The sequence below is a fragment of the Podarcis gaigeae genome (genome assembly GCF_964106915.1).
Source record: "Podarcis gaigeae genome assembly, chromosome: 2".
Taxonomy (NCBI): domain Eukaryota; kingdom Metazoa; phylum Chordata; class Lepidosauria; order Squamata; family Lacertidae; genus Podarcis; species Podarcis gaigeae.
This window is the reverse complement of record NC_139679.1, coordinates 15,830,168-15,846,835: the sequence shown is the minus strand read 5'-3', so window position 1 is coordinate 15,846,835 and position 16,668 is coordinate 15,830,168. Positions and strand designations below refer to the sequence as shown.

General features: G+C 44.0%; 3 protein-coding genes and 1 long non-coding RNA gene across 6 annotated transcripts in view; 1 reads left to right on the top strand and 3 right to left on the bottom strand.

Moving 5' to 3' along the window:
- LOC310839926 (homeobox protein Hox-D3-like) overlaps positions 1-16,668 on the bottom strand; it is a gene marked incomplete at its 5' end in the record, with an annotated part of 116,435 nt that overhangs the window by 55,406 nt on the left and 44,361 nt on the right. The window contains one exon of one of the 3 annotated variants that reach the window (XM_083729007.1): positions 8,836-8,991. The exons of the other annotated variants lie outside the window; for them this stretch is intronic. Coding sequence (XP_083585133.1) covers positions 8,836-8,991 — 156 coding nt within the window. Of the gene's footprint in view, positions 1-8,835; positions 8,992-16,668 lie in introns of those variants that run through there. 3 annotated transcript variants of the gene reach the window in all.
- LOC310840022 overlaps positions 1-16,668 on the top strand; it is a 141,317-nt gene that overhangs the window by 81,401 nt on the left and 43,248 nt on the right. The gene's annotated exons all lie outside the window — the stretch shown is intronic.
- Positions 1-16,668, bottom strand: part of HOXC5 (homeobox C5) — a 74,145-nt gene that overhangs the window by 31,103 nt on the left and 26,374 nt on the right. The window lies entirely within an intron of this gene.
- Positions 11,897-14,762, bottom strand: HOXC4 (homeobox C4). Its single transcript, XM_083729061.1, has 2 exons — positions 13,763-14,762; positions 11,897-13,119 (listed from the first exon to the last, which is right to left on the bottom strand). The coding sequence occupies exons 1-2, from the start codon at positions 14,307-14,309 to the stop codon at positions 12,767-12,769; spliced, it is 900 nt and encodes a 299-aa protein (XP_083585187.1). The 5' UTR covers positions 14,310-14,762; the 3' UTR covers positions 11,897-12,766.

Sequence of the window (16,668 nt, the reverse complement as noted above, 5' to 3'; positions counted from 1 at the left end):
GGTTTTTCCGCAATACTCTGCTTCAAGATCCGGGTGCACGCATACCCGGTAGTAAGTTCTCTGGAAATAAATGGGGTTACTTTCCAGGAAACGTGTTAAGAGGACTGAGGTGCAGAATGTCTGAAATCCGAATTTGGGCCGGGAAACATCTATTATCCACGCGGAGGAGCGAATGCATGCAGCCATGGATACCGACAGGTAAACATACATAGACACACACCCGGCCCCACAAAAATAGCACAAACCTCTTGTGATTTATCTCCCCGTGAGCTATCCTGATGCGGATCCCGAGATTATTATTTTTCTACCCATTTTAGGAAGAAGTTGTCTCGTGCCCAGCAAGATGGTTTCCAGATAGAAGAGAACTGCTTACGTTTCAGAAACGCGCCTCTGTGCTTTTTGCCCTCGGAGAATAAACATTCTCACCACCACCACCACCCGAGAACGGCCGTAATTCTTCGGGTGTGGTTGGAGAATATCTAGTGGAAAGAACCAACAAGGCGCTTTCTTAACAACAAGCCTGGAAAAGCGGGGTGGGGGTGGGAGGCTAGGGAGGGAGAACCGTGACCTTCTCCAGCGCTCCTCGATCTGGTCCAATATAAATATATAGGGCAGGAGACTCTTCAGACCGATTTGCGTTCAGTGATCGTGCTGTTCAATATGTTTATATATTGCTTTCTACATATTCTTGCTAAGATTTAAAGCGCGCGGCGGGATGCAACCTTTCTGTCGGTCTCAGAAATGTGGTGCGGCATATTGTGTGTTTTCTGCAAGCGGCGCGATCCACAATCCAGCTAAGCCGCAACATGAGGATTTTAATCAGTCAAACATTAATTACTCCTTGCCCCCCATCCACAGAAACCCCAAACTCCTCGAGCTTTGCGTTAGGTTGAGGTCTACAATCCGGTTTAAAGAGGAAGCGAGAAACCAGGATTTAGGCTTTACTGAATTGTGGATCTGTGTGTCAAAAACTTTTATATCTCTATCTATCTATCATCTATCTATACATACGCATGACCTTGTTCCTAACATTAAGAGCCGCGGTTAAACACCTTTTAAGTTTTATAGGGTCTCAGCGGGAGAAATCGATCCACTTTCCCTCCCCTCCTCTTGAAATCACAGAGTTTTAAAAGCGAGTAAGACGGCAACTCCTGTGCCCACTTACCCGGGAGTAAGCCTCTCAGTTCAGGGGGGCTTACTTCTGAGTAGGCATACACAGGATTGCGCTGCAAGGTACAATTGATTGAAGGTTGAGTCCAACTGAAGTCGACCGGGCTTCAGAGTAGAAGTTCCTAGTATCGGCCCCTATTTCTGTCAGGGATCGTTCCCCTATCTCTCCCCCCCCCCCTTAGTAGTTAACGTCCCATTGAGGACAAAACTTCCATAACTTTGCCCCTCCGATTTCACAGAGCAACTTTTTCTTCCGAATAAGTCTCGCTTGGAATCGCAACCTCACTTCGCTTCTTCTGCTGCTTCTGCTGCCGGAGCGTCCCTTTCAAATTCACACACAGCCTTCCCGTCCGCCCAGCACCCCCTCCCCAATTATTCTGGAAATAAACACTGCCAGCCATTAAAGACGTGTACAAACCAAGACTCCTTTTCATCCCCAGGATCTGAACCGCTTAGCACATTTCATTCTGCTCCCCTCCGAGATAGCGCCTGCTCCACGCAGAGCCAGGGGCTAATCCAGGCAACTCCATACCCAGAGATCGCTTTCAAGAGACAGGAGGAAGATATACGGTCGCTCGCAAAGGCCCTTGCAAAGAGAGCTGTTAACTTGGCACTTTTTAAAAAAGAAAAGAAAAGAAAAGAAAAAGCTGCTGAATAAATTTTATACAACTTTGAAGGCAGCTTTTGGATCTGTTCCCTTTGGAAGTTTTTACACAGAGGCAAATTCCCAAACGCAAAGCTTTAGAAAATGTAACGAAACCAAATGGAAACAAAATGCAATTGCAATCACTGCTTGTGGCGGGGCGGGGTGGGGAGAGAATCGCCTGAAAACTGCAATTTCTTAAACTGGGGAGACAAGTTGGTGATGACTATCCATAGCAAGCAGGCAGATTACCATGTGTATTTTGAAGGGATCCAACCTAAATAACACAGACACACATTTCATGTGCTACGGAAGACCCACAGAATGACCTGACTGTTCCCTTGCAGTCCGACCCTATGGCTGTTCAATGTGGTTCAATAGGATTTAGGACTGAAGCCTTTAAAGACCACGCTATAGCTATCTAATAAGCCGAATGCAACCTTAAGGGAGACCAAGGACTTGCAGAACAGCCTGAGAGGAGACTTAGACTTTCATACCCATTTTAAATAATGTCACGTTTCTCATTACAAACCATTCAGAATGGTGGATTAGTATACCCTGCCCCAAACTTCCTTGGAGGTAAGTTCCAAGGGACGCAGAGCTGGAGCCGATCCATGGTTACTCGGAAGTAAGACCCGCTGAGTTCAATGAGGCTGGACTTACTCCCAGGTTAAGGTGTCTAGGTTTGTAGGCTTGTTTCTGCCAAGATGTTTCGAACGAAGTCTGAGGATGCAGTCAGCCATATCTTAAATAAAATGCGAGGGATCTAGAAAGCCCAAATCTACTATAAATCAAATGGAAATGAAAACGGCAATCTTCCACACACTTGCATGGGAGTAAGCCTGATCCGATAAAGGGGCATTTGTTGTATGCTAGAGCAGGTGTTGGGAGAATTGCAGAACTGCCCGGTCCACGCTCTCCTGTATCTAACTAGGATTCAGGGTGCAATGTCCCAATCCCAAGACCCGAAAGCTGAACAGCCTTGGAGGCGTTACATCCTCCACATTTTATTCCCAAACTTGCTATCAGCGGAATCAACTTTGAGGTCTTCCGGGGTATTACTCTCAAGTAGAAGCAAGTGCAACCTGATCCTATCCCTGTTTACTCAGAAGAAAACCCTGCCGTTCCCTCCAGTGTGACCAGTGCCCCGTCTCTCAATATTCTTAGTAGTAAGTCCCAATGACTTTAGTGAAAGTGACTTTTATATAAAAGGTTCAAGAGCCAACTGTCCAGTGACTCTGTTATAACCATGCCATGTGATGGTTTTTGTTAGTTGCAGATAGAACTACTAATTAATTAAAGTAGGTCTTTCCCTTCCATTTCTTTTTTTAAAAATACCTATCTTTCTACAATATTACATACATACATACATACATACATACATACATTCATACACAAATACACAAGCATTCTCAGTAATCTCAAAAGAAGGGAGGATTTTCAGGCATCCCTCCATCACGACAGACCCTGGCTAAAAGTTCTGCTTCCAGACTTTAGAGTTCTTGCCAAACAAGTAAATTAACCTGCTGCTCCAAACAATCGCCCCGAGATGATGTCGCTGCCCAACAACAAGACGCGCGTTCCCTCGTCAACCCTCTCTTTGTTCTGCTGTCCAAATTCGGGGTCGTGACCTAGCTTTGAGCAGAAAAGGCAAACTCGCGAGTAAACATTTTAGGAGGGCTTCTTTAAATATTTATTAGAGGTGCCGTTGGGGAGGATTTGAGGAGGAAGTCAGGCTCGGGAGCAACTCTCCTCTAGCCCCTTGGTAGGGCCAGAGCTGAATCCGCGGGATCGGATGCCTGCTGTGTCCTTCTGGGCGGATGATAACGCCAGTGTTGGCTGGGTTTGGCTGGGTGGATGAAAGGTGGTGGTGGAGGAGGTGTCCCTCTTTATGGACACATTTTACTGTATAAGCATGTTAAGCAAAGGGCCATAGATGGACGGATAGACAAATAGGCAGATCTGACTATATACGGTGGTTATAAATCCTTGCTCACTTTTCGAAGGCATGCATAAAGCGAAATGATTCCGACGTTTGGAAACATAAATATTCTGTTTTACTTCAGTTGTAGACATGCACATTCTACGCATACAATAATATATATATATATATATATATCTTTATGTATATCATGCACAAACGCTTGCACACACATAGAGCAGAACGACCGTGTAATAAATCCAGATTGTACATTCAGAGCGAGAGAGAAGAAGGAAAGAGTCTGCAAAAGTTGTGTTGGGCCCGAATGCTTCCAGTCTTTGGGTTCAACTGTTGAAATAATTATTTGTGACGATGCATCTTAAAGCCTAAACATTATGCTACGTTATGGAACCTAAAGGTTGCCTTATTGCTATATGGAAGAGAAAAAACTGTAGTTTTTAGGGGTGCCTAGTTTATTTGGGGCACGACACCCTTTAGCATTCGGAAATAGGCCGCGGGCGGAGGGGCTAATGGAGGCCAGGAAACGCTCTGTGGGTCGGGTGGTGTCAGTAGCGGCATCCCCACGTAGGTAAGAAACACCGGAGGGCACTGAAAAAAAGGGGGGGTATTTGCCTTGCTCATGTTTTGGGAGAACTTGGAATCAATGCCCTCTTCACTGGTATAATATTTGGCTCTGGCAGGCTAAGAAGCCTTTAATCTAAAATTCTAGTAATCGCCCTTTTCTTATCTCCTCTATTTACAAAACTCTCTTGGCGAGGCTTGTTTCAAAGGTTAACTGCGGTTGTTTTCAGCAATGCCTTTTGTCTTCAGTCACTTCGCATCTCTCCCAAGTCAATGTGAGCCTGGCAGGGGACCACCAAAGCCCGATCAAGCATGCACAGGATACTCTGCCTTTACGATTGGTCCCATCATGGTGAAGGAGGGCGCGCAAGGATCCTAAACTCACAGGAAGCAGGTACTGCTTCGGGATCGGTCGGCTAATATCCAGAAAACTCGCCATAAATGGGTTGTGAAGGGTGAACAGAAGATTGGCCATCCCGCAACCGAATCTCGGTTATAACAAGCAAGGTATAAAAAAGATGGCATCTTCCTACGAGGGAGAAGTGCTAGCTGGGAGGATTTGGCAGGAGACACCAGAATAAATGTCCACACTCAGCTGTCATCACAACACTGGCATTTCATGAAATGCCAGTGTTGTGATATTGTGTGTGTGCACGCGCACACACACGCATCCCCAAAGAAAAAGGAACACATTCATAAAAGAATGTGCTACTGTTCTTAAAATGGGGGAGAATCTAAATTCAAAATAATAATTATATTGGTCTCTCTCTCTTCTTCTTCTGAGTTGTCTCCCTCTTAGAAGAATTCTTCATCTGGTGCTAACAAGTAAAGGCAATGGTTTGGTTTATGAAGGCCTGCAAATGTGGGATGGGATAGAAAAGAACCCATACAAATTGCATTGACTTGTGTTTTTTCCTCTGCTCATCCTCACCCCTTTAGTATCTTATTGTTTCTGGGAGGAGAGGGATGGAGAATTCAGACCTTTCATGATTTTACAGGTTTATAAGGTTTATGGACAGTGTCAAGAGGGTGGGTAGAGACTTCATTGTTTTCCTTCTCTCATAATACTGGAACCCAGAAAAAGTGGACTTGTGTCACTTCAGGACAATCAAAAGAACGTAATATGGAACTCAGGCCTCCATAAAATGGGGGAAGGGCCACTAGATTAGGTGGGCTTTAAAAAAAAGGATACATTCATGGGGAGGGTATGCATCAATAGCTATTGGTCACAATATAGCTAATGTGGAAACTCCATGAACAGGAGCAGTATATCTCTGAATACAATATGCCAGTAACATAGGAAGCTGCCTTCTACCATCAGACCATCAATACTATTCATACAAATGGGCAGTGGCTCCCTTGGAGGATTCACACAGTGGGCTTTCTCAGCCCTATCTAGAGGTGCTAGGGATTGAACCTGTAGACTGCAAAGAATGCGCACTACTACTCAGCTATAGTCCTACACCAAATATCCTTCACAAACGTATTTTTCACATTTCCCAGAGGCATCTGGGTGGCCCCTGGATTAGATGCATTATGGTTCAGCCCTGTTAGGCAACTCGGGTTCTGAACATTCTATTGTTTGAACCACTGGATCTCTAGATCAGGGATGGGCAAAGGGTAGAGATTTGTCTGATTTTCAGGGTAGCTAAGTGTGGCTTTCTGATTCTCAATATTTTAATAGTAGCAGCAACAAAATGACTTTGGCTACCTAAATTAGGTTGAAGAAAGGAGCAGGCCTTTGCGTGTCAAGACTATCATCTCAGTTGAATTCTGAAGTTGAAAACCAATTTCTAGACTCAGAATGTGTCCAGAGGCACACCTGTTCTTTAATCCTATGTTTATTTTGCACATGGCTCTGCTAGGTAGATCTTGGAGATCAAGTTCAGAAAAGGCCAAGTAGATCTTCGGAACCTACGTATGCCCACTGCTGCTCTAGACAACTCTGTTCTTGTGAGGCACTCACATGACATGGCAAGTACACATAACTGGGATAGCCATAAACTGTGTTTCTCCATTACCCTGCCTAATAGTGCCAACAATGTGTGTGTACGTGTGCATCTTTCTGCATCTGATGGACTAGGTTCTTTCAAGGTGTATGTGTCTCATTATATAGCCCTATGCACACTGTAGCGACCTATATAAGCACTGTATTATATATTGTTTCATTGCTTTTGAAGATATATCATTCAGTGGGCGCAATCCACACCAATCAAGGCGAGTTTTCCCATTGACTTCAAGGGGATGCATTTGGTCTTGCTCATTTTTAAAAGAATGATAAATACTACTAAGGAAATGTATATTTTGGCATTTAAGCTGCAAGTTTTCCTTCCTTCCTTCTTAAAGGGTGAAAGCAGGGGAATCCAGAATAACAAGATGGAGGGTAAATTGAGAAGGAACTTCACTATGCTGAGAAAAAGTGGGGCATATATAAGCAAACACACACAAAAAATATATATACTGAAAGTGTGTGCGTGCGTGTGTGTGTGTGTGTGTGTGAGAGAGAGAGAGAGAGAGAGAGAGAGAGAGAGAGAGAATATAGTGGTTTAGAGAGAGAGAATGCTTCCTTTTGCATGTCTGTATTGGATCTCCTAAATAAATATCATGCTTTGTTTTCTGAAGCTTCATTCTTGCATAAATCCTCAGAGCTAATACATATGCTTTTCCACAAAGGAAACCAACCAGCATCAACATTTGGCTCTTGGTTGTTGTTAAGTACGCTTTTTTAACATATAGAAAAAGGAAAAAAGAAAACAAAGAAAGTGGCCTTTGCCAGAAATTGCTGATGCCATTAACAGAAGGGTGGTTGGCTGTTTGCAAGGAAATACTAGTCTTTCACTAAAGTCCCAAAATGTTTGGTTTGGTACCTTGCCCATCAAAATAAATCAAGGCGACAGATTAGGAAGTACATAAAACTATATCTCTGGATAATGATATACGAGACCACAATAAATATAAGTTACATGTTGGAGCTGCTGGCAGTTATGGTTAGAAACCCGTAACTCATTCATTTAACCCTGGCGGAATGTTTGTCTTTTAATTACAATTAAACAGCGTACTTGAACATTTCTCTCTCTCTCTCTCTCTCTCTCTCTCTCTCTCTCTCATATGAACTGCATGGAGAGAGACAAGAGAGAGAGAGAGAAAGAAAAAGAAAAAGAGGGAAACTAGAGAAGATAAGAGACTGGAAAAATCCTGAGACATAATTTGCTAACTGGCAGCTTAGGGAGCTAACCCACGGTACCTTATCCTATAGCACTGCGGGGGAGGGGGGCTTGTTGAGAGGGAGAATGGAGAGGGGGTTTGTGGGGGGTTTAAGCGCACACATGTAATTGTGTCTTAAGTTGAAAACATCCCATCCAGTTTTTAATAAGGTTTTTTTTGTTTGTTTGTTTGTTTTGCAATTGCCCCTTTTCAGAGAATTACCTCTCCAAACAATATTTGAAGCCACTGGAAATAAAAGGGAATGGGGAACACAGCGTCTCCACCGCCATCACCACCACCCTTGGCCTCTTGGAAGTCCCATTGCCCATCGTGGGGGGGGGGGGGGAGGGAGGGAGAGAATTTTTCTAACGCATTATTTTATGGCCACCGAAGCCCCTGTGAAGTGTTTCCTCCACGGCTGCTTCCTTGCTGTTAGAAGAAGCATTGGTTTCCATCACCAAAACTTACTTTATTTATTTATTTATTTATTTATTTATTTATTCACTCATCCATTAAAAAGGAAGAAATACAACTTATAACCAGTGTGACTTCACACAAACTGGGCGTCAGGGACTCACTGGAGCGCTCCCGAGCAAGTCTCTAGGCTCCAAGGAGCTTATGACACCCACTCCACAAACATTCTCACCTTTCGCCTGACTTCTCCTTCTTCTTCTTTTGGCTCAAGAAGATAAGTGAAGAACAATAATCCGGGCATGATTTAATAGCGAAATCGATGCCATTCGAGAGGAGTAGAGGAGCCCAGCCCCTTGGTGCCATGCCCCAAGTGGGGGGCAAGGAAGGAGCACAGACTTTGGTATCATGATGCGATCCATCCATTCGGTGGAGCGGGGAGCGATTTCCTGGAAAGCCCTGCCAAGACTGGAGTCTTGAGCTCCCCAGGAGACCTAGGAGCACTGAACATCAAGTCCATCAGGTTTGAAAGAGGAGCCTATGGAAAGACCAACCATGCTACTGGTGGTGTGACGATAGGCTTACTACCACCACCACCCGTTCTATCCTTCGAGGCATAGTGTGGAACAGCCAGCAACAGAGAACATTGATCCCTCACAACTTTTCTTTTCCAGTTCCTACGTGTCAGAGGAAATGTAGCTCTTTTGGGCTGTCCCTACAGAAACCATCAAGAGCGCCTGGTAGCACCTGAATAGATTTCCCCACTTTACCCCTTTCCATTAAAGGAGACATTTTAAAAAAAAAAGAAGAAGAAGAAGAAGAAGAAGCAAGCATCGTCGCCATCATAGCTATGCGTTTTTAAACTGCTTTAAAAGAAAAAGAAAAACTTTTAAAGGAAACTTACTTGGCGTGGGGAGCTTCGCTCTTGCCATAGGATAGCCAGCTGGGAAATCTTCCAAGCTATGGGAAGGCGGGAAAATGAGAAGGGAGGCTTGGCCGAAACTTCACCCTGCCTTCTTTTCTCTGGGGTTATTTTGGTGACAACACAATGAGATAACATGCATTGAATCTGCCCAAACCCTCACTCTCTCCCGGCCGCCCTCCCCACCCACCCGGCCTTCTATTACTATGGTAATTAAAAAAAAAAAAGTCCAAACAGTGGCGATGCCTTTAAATGTGTGTAGGGCGCAGAGAAGGTACACGTTGGGAGACTTACTCAGGTCACTGGGGGCTCGGAGGTCAGCCTGAGTGGCTAGAATAAAACTGCTGGCGTAGAAAAGTTGTCCTCTGGGTGAACCTACTTTCCACCACCCCCCTTTACCCGAACTTCAATAAAGTAGCTTTCAGGCTCTCAACATGGAGGCGTCAAAAAGCTTTAAAAAAAAGAATGGGGAGAGAAAGAGCAAAATGGGTGAAGAGAGACGGTGGGGCAGGCTGTATCTCATCACCTCCCCCCCCCCCCCGTTTCTTTTGCCCCTGCTGCCTGCCTTTATAATTCATTCATAATCTCCCTACCCTGGAAGAATTGTGTCATGGCCAAGTCTAAAGGCCAAATCAGATGCTGAAGAAATCTGAATTATTAAACTAGAAACAAAAACAAAACAGGAGGGTGACAAGATTGCAGAAAGTAAACACTGAAGAGAACACCAGGAGGAAAATAAATAAAATAAAGTTGGGGGCGAGTAGAGAACCGTGGAAAGGAATATATGGTCATATATTTAAATATGAAGTTACTGAGAGTTTGCTGGTATTTTTAATTGAATATGCAAACTATACAGTTGCAAATGTGATTGATGCCTCCTTTTCCGGGCTTCCTCGGGCAGACACAGAGAATGCACGCAACACAAAGTCCTATCATATTCATCCTGATTCTCTCACAGACACTTGGTTATAAATTATCAAGTTCTGCAGGCAGGGTGTGTGGGTGTGAAACTTAAAAAAAAAAAAGTTTAGCACAGCTACACACCCACACATAGTTTACCAAGTCACTAGCAGTAGAAGCTATTGTAAATTTCACACGTGTGTGTGTCAGAGTTTGAAGATCAGCTTTGCAACATATGGCCATTCAGTTGGCAGCACCATTATTCCTAGGTTAGGATTCCCCTCTCCCTTTGTTCTCTTTACCATTTATATGCACAGAGTGCTTGTGTTTGTGTGGATGTGTAAAAACTATGGGGGGGGGGGAGAGACTGGTTGCTATTCTCTTTTATCTTGCCCTAGCAAGAGAGTAGGGAGACTAAGTCTGTATGTATAACAGAAGGGCAGATAAACAAGCAGACAGACACCTGAGAGATTTAACTTGCAGCCCTATCTTATGCATGCTTACTCGGAAGTAAATCCCACTACGTTCAGTAAAGGTATTCTCTAAAATAAGTGAGTGAGATTCCTGTTTCCCCTCACTTGACCTAATGTAGTAAGGGTGAAGAAGCAGGCCCAAGAGTGATAAGGAAACATTCAAAGCAATTGTTAACATACACACTCAACATTCCCCTCGCTTGCTTTGAAAAACTGGAATTGTGAAAACACTGTTAAAGGTTTATGACCAGCTATTATGTTAATGAATGGATTTATTTCATACTATGCAAAAGGAGATGGAGTACTACTACCAGGCAGAGAAGAGTCATCCTGATTGGTTGATACCCATGACACTTTGACCATTAGCTTCTAAACTGATCTGGATTACAGCCACTATGTGTAATTCTGGCCTGCTTAAAATCAATAGAAGTTCTGCATTAACTTGAATGAGATGTAGATCGCTCCCATAATCTGTATCTTGTCAATCACTTTGTACCTCCCTGCCTCTTCCTTCTACCATGGGTGCTGAAAAGATCTGCTTGTCTTGATAACTGAGGGAGGGGGCAAGATAAAGTGACGGAACCAACTCCCCTTCAACCCCCCTGCCACTTTTCAGAACTTCCTCTTCCACCAAACAGAATATAGTTGCCTGGCTGTTTACTGATACCCATAACAGGGAACTGCAATACAGCTCAACCCACAACTTAGTTCTGTGTAAGTAGTCTATTAGGTGCCTGAAATTTCATTGAAATCAATAGCAAATAAATTGGACTAGATCCTGCTACTTCAGACTAACTGGTTTCTAGTTTGGGGTGCTAGAATATTTATGAAATACAACCAAACAACATTAAACAAGCCTCTAAGAGAGGTATAAACGAAAGCACAGTTCAGTCACATGCTTTGCCACTTTGAGGCGAGGGCACTAGAAAAATGTGAGTTGTAAAAGCAACTTGCTAATCTGGCTGTCTATCTACCTATCCACACATATAAGCATAGTACATACTAAAAGTGCTCACTGTGCAAACACATCTGTATTACACTCTTCCCAGCCACCCTTTCTACTTCCCTCGGGGTTGTAAACAAATGCTGAATTCTCTATTATCCATCTCTATAAAATACCTACAACAGTGACAATGTTAAGCATTTATTCAACGTACTGGAATAAGGGCTTGTTAGCTATACAGGCAGTGGAAGGAGGGGTATATAAAGCTCCAATATTTTTATTATTACTACTATTACTAAAGAAGTGGATAGGAGCTCAAATACAGGAAAGGACAGATGCATTTAAAAAAAAAAGAAACAACAGCAACACAAAGCCTGATTTCTATGGACAGGTCTTCTACTAAAATGCACATTTACACCTCCCAAGGCTAGGACTTCCTAGTAGAATCTGAGGTCAAACATGCTGTGATGTCACAGGGTACAGAAGGTGCAAGCCACAGTCCCTAAAATCAATGGGAGATTTGCCATTGACTTCAGTGACATGCACTACGACGCTGGTAGCCTTGTATTTAAAAGAACAAAAAAGCAACCAACCCAAGCTCTTAAACTTAGCTGAGAAAGTATCCACAGCTCAAGAAATCAGTGTCACACTTTTCCACCCCCTCCCCCACGTTTTCCCTATATAGTATGAAGCAAAGAAGAAAAATAACTCACCAGACATTCCAAAGTCAAATCTGTGTCACACTCACTGGTTTTTATTGAACAAGGGGACTTTCACATATACACTAAAACTCTTTTATTGCAAGTTTACAATGTTCATGTCAAATCATGTCCAAAAAACACAAAGAACCACGACAAAACGGGGGGGAAAAATCTACCTACTGACTTTTCCTTCCAACTTTCTCGCTCGCTCGCTTCCTCTCTCTCTTCTTTTGAGTCCTTCACATTGAAATAAACCGTAAGTTTACCAGCTACTATTAGCTCCTGTGCTGTTTTTTCCCCTTGTTTTTTTAATTAAAAAAAATCTTTCTCCTACATTTATACCAAAAAAAGGAAGGAAAAAAGCCTTCAATGGTCCATTTTTTTGTTCTCCATTTGTAAACGCACAGAGCAAAATAACTACATTCTTCCCTTGCCTGTGTAATTATTAGCATATGCCCCGATTTTTCATCTAAAACAGAACATTGTGTTCCCCACCCCAACATACACGCACAGAGACACACAGACAGACACACACACAGACACACATAGCTCATCCTTCCACTCCTTCCCTTTTTAAAAAATAAATAAAACCCTGAAAATTGCGTTTTAAAAAAACAAAACAAAACCAGCAGGTATTTCACCTGACCTCTCATGCTAATAATACATGCACCTAAAGCTTGAGATCTTTGCGGAAGACCTCATTCTTTTGTGTGTGGGTTTTTTTCCCCCTCTCTCTTTTTTTCTTCTTAATATATTTAAGCACGGGAAAAACTACGAGGGAAAAAAAGAACCAAAATATATAGATATATATTAGATTCTATAAATAATCAGAGTCATTTTTTTAATGGGGGTATTTGTTTGTTTGTTTTGCTTTTGCTTTTTTTTTGTTTGTTTGTTTATAACCTTGTAATATCCTCTGCTCGTTGGTCCTGAGATGAGCTTTGCGAATGTTCTTCGCTAGCAACTGCGTTGGAAGAAGCAGGAATGGAACTGGTGGAAGAATTGGTAGGAGCCGTAGATCTCACTTTGGTATTGGGCAGCCTGTGGTCTTTTTTCCATTTCATCCGCCTGTTCTGAAACCAAATCTTGATCTGCCTCTCCGAGAGACACAGGGAGTGGGCGATTTCGATGCGCCTCCGCCTCGTCAGGTATCTATTATAGTGGAACTCTTTTTCCAATTCCAAGACCTGCTGTCTGGTGTAGGCAGTCCTGGATCGCTTGGGCTCGCCTCCATTGTAATTGGGGTTCACTGGGGGGGAAAAAACCCGAAGATGAGCATGAATACAGAGACAGAGAGAAAGGCAGGGGAAAGAGAGCGGAGAGAGAGATGCACAGGGCGAGAAAGACAGATCTCCAGTGGCTCAGGGGAAAGAGAGAGGGGGAGAGAGCGAGAGAAAGGGGGGGAGAGGAGAGAGGGGAGAGAGAGAAAAAAGTCATCAGCTAAATGGGTTATAAAGAACCCAAGACTTTCTCTTCTAATAAGAAGGGGTTTCCCTGGCTTGAAAAGAGCCTGAATTATTTATGCACCCCTCGCGAAGCCTTTTGGAGTTTCACACATACATAACAGAACGAAGCACATGGCTGGGGCTGCCCAGACTAGCTTGGCTATAAAATTTATGGTGGGTGTAATTACCCACTCGGAGTCGTAAATCCAGCTCAATTGTGCTAACCCAAAGACTCTCGTTGAAGGCAAAGGAGGAGATGGGAAAAAGAAGGAGCGAGAGAGGGAGAAGAGTGAGTGAGTGAGAGGGGAGAGAGAGAGAGCTTGCAAGCATGGTGTGAAGGGGAGAAAAACACACATACTCTCTCTCTCCCTCTCTCGCACTTACACACACACACACACTAGAGAGAGAGAGAGGAAGGAAGGGAGGAGAGAGAGAAAAGTTGCCTACCAGTACTGACGTGGATTTTTTTCATCCATGGGTAGACTATGGGTTGCTTAGTGGCCGTGCTGCTAGGATTCTCGGGGTTTTGCTGGTTGCAGGCTGGAGGGGCTGGCGAGGTGGCTGCGCTGGAGAGAGCCGTTTGGTCACAGAGCTGCTGTGGTTTCTCGGGGAGATGGTGGCCTCCGGGTGGTGGTCCATGGCCCCTTTGATGCGCTGGGGGGTTGCCGGGACCTTGGAGGCTGGCACAGCTGTACTGGCGCTCGGGGTAGCTGGGTCGCTGTGGAGGAGGTGGAGGGTACAATTCCTGGTGATGATGCTGAAAACTGGACTCCCTAGTCCGGCTGTAATATTCCGGACTGTGGTCTGGGATGTAATTATTTTGCGAATATTCTTCGCATGGAGGAAATTTCGGATCGATGTAGTTAGAGTCCATCAAATACGAGCTCATGATCATTAATTTCTGGAGTGGAAAATAATTTTTCTCGCTTTGTCGTTTTTCTGCTCCATAAAACCCTCCTACTAGCTGGCGACCCCGTAAAGTTAGTTTCACCATGTGACTATTTGCGCCAATCACGCCAGCCGAGCTAGTCCCCGGATAAGGAACCAAAAGCTTATTCAAAATGTATCCAATTTGTGTGTGCGCGAGTGTGTGCCTGTGCCTCTGTGCGTGTGTGCGCGATCTTGTTGTTGTTTGTGTGGTCCCCTTAAACTCAGAAAAAGAGGTGCGCGTGCGTATGTGTGTGTGTGAAGGGTTATCTTGCTGCCAAACACAACGTTCTTTTCTTAAAAAGGCAACGTAAGTGAATGGAAGGATAATGGAAGGAAACTCATTTATTTGGCAGACAGATGGTGTGCAGGGAAAGCTCCTGTGTTCTTCTCCACCCCACCCCCTTTTTCAGGTACACAGCAAGTCCTCTCTTGTAGGGATCCAGTAGCTAAATGAGTCTTAATCTGGAAGAACTAGTAACATTTTGCACTGCAGATAGTGAAGCATGCTTGAAATCGTTCTGCTTGCTTCACCTTAAAGAAAAGCTGTAGGGGAAATGAGGTGCCTCCGCCTCCCTCCCTCCTCCCCCCCCCCGGACATGGTTAGTGTCATTGTCTGCAGTACTAGTCACCCCCCCACCCCCCACCCCCTACGCACAATGCAAACAACCCGAAAACTAGAAGGCAGTTCAGTATTTGTAATCCAATTGTTTGCTGAAGAGACACAAAGGAGGAGGCAGGTTACCTGGGAGGCAAGGAGATGTGGGGAGTGGGGGGGGGGGAGAGAGAAAGAGCAGGGGGATATGCAAATCCTCTTTGCGTCATTTGGAGTTCTCTAGAAATGCTCATCAACCTTTGCTTAAGGGTGATCTGCTATGGCTGCAAGAAAAGCTGCTAGTGCCTGTGGGCTGAGACAAGTAGAAGTTCCAGACAGCCAGATGGCAAGACCACCAGCCACCCAATGCTGACCATTTTGGGGGAGACAAAGTTTATGAGGTGCTGGTAGTAGTGGGAAACTAGCAGATATGTGCTTTTCAGTTCTTGCCGGGTTAAATAATGTAAGGCTCGGATTTGTTATGATTATGGAAAAGGTAACACACACAAACATTCCCATCCAGTCTGGAGGCAGGTAGGTAGGTAAGAAGAAATATGGATCCTCATACAAGATTTACTGTAGCCATGATTTCCCCTTCATAGCCACGGATGAATGGGAAAGCATGTGTCTAAAGTCCATTCAGAACATTTGACTTCCTTGTGGAACTTGGGGTGGTGGACAGAAAAAAAGGAAGACGCTGTTAAATTCCTCCCCCCTCCCCCAATATGCCTGTATAAACAGACCCCTGGGTGGGTTAAAGGAGCTAAGCTGTGATGCAAACATTTTAAAGAGTGCAGTTATTGCAGTTAAGGGCTTTATCTATAGCTTACATTAAGAAGATGGGGCACAGAGAGTCGGATTAATCCCTTGTACTGCTTGATAACAATTATAGTTGAAAATCATAGCTTGCAGGGCATTGCAATATTTTACTTGATAACAATAAAAGTGACACATAAAGTTAACTGTTTATGTTTTATTTATTAGACTAAATGTGCCAGCGGTGTCGGAGGCTCTGGGCTGGTTGTAACAGTTTTTATGGGGCTGTAAAACGCCATAAATCAGTCACTTGAAATTGTTAGGTCTCTCTCTCCCTCTCCCTCTCTTTCTCTCTCTCTCTCTCTCTCTGGCAAGGGCTTGTGTGAGCTTGTGTTTGCGATGACTGCTGTTCCTTCTATCCATGAAAAAAGTAGCAATGGTGGATTTTATTATCAGAAGCACGCTTTACCTTCCCTGTTATTTTAACTATTTATTCACGATCTAGCCCCACCACCACCACCACACACTTTGAATCTGTTTGCCCTTCCTCAGAATGCATGTGTATTTTAAAGGAACTCACACACTCCTCTGGATAACTGAAATCTTAATTATAACTCTAGTAGTTAAGGGGAAATCAAAGGAAGCCGGACATTAACAAGCCTCTGCGTCGTCCATATACTCCCCTAGAGACGAATTTGTGATTGAGGCGCTCACACAACTTCGATTCTACAGGGTGCATATGAACGACTGGAGAATGTGGCCTTTGTGGTACTGGGGGAAGGTGGGAAGCGTATTCCCCTCCCCCACTGATGTGTTCCAGAATGTCTTTTTTGTTTTGTTTTGGGGTTTGTTTGTTTGTTTTTCATGGATGTGGCGTCAGGGAAAGGAGAGCAGCTGTCAAGACTTCCTAAAAAGTCGTTTAACAAGCTAAGCCCTTTCCAGGTTAGGGCATGCATATTTTTGAGAGGATCCCTTGCTTTTATCCAGATGGGATCCACGCTTTCACAGCTTTGGGAACCGAGCTATGGAAAACAACCTTCCACTTTTTTTGATAGCTATTAACATTTATGGTTCC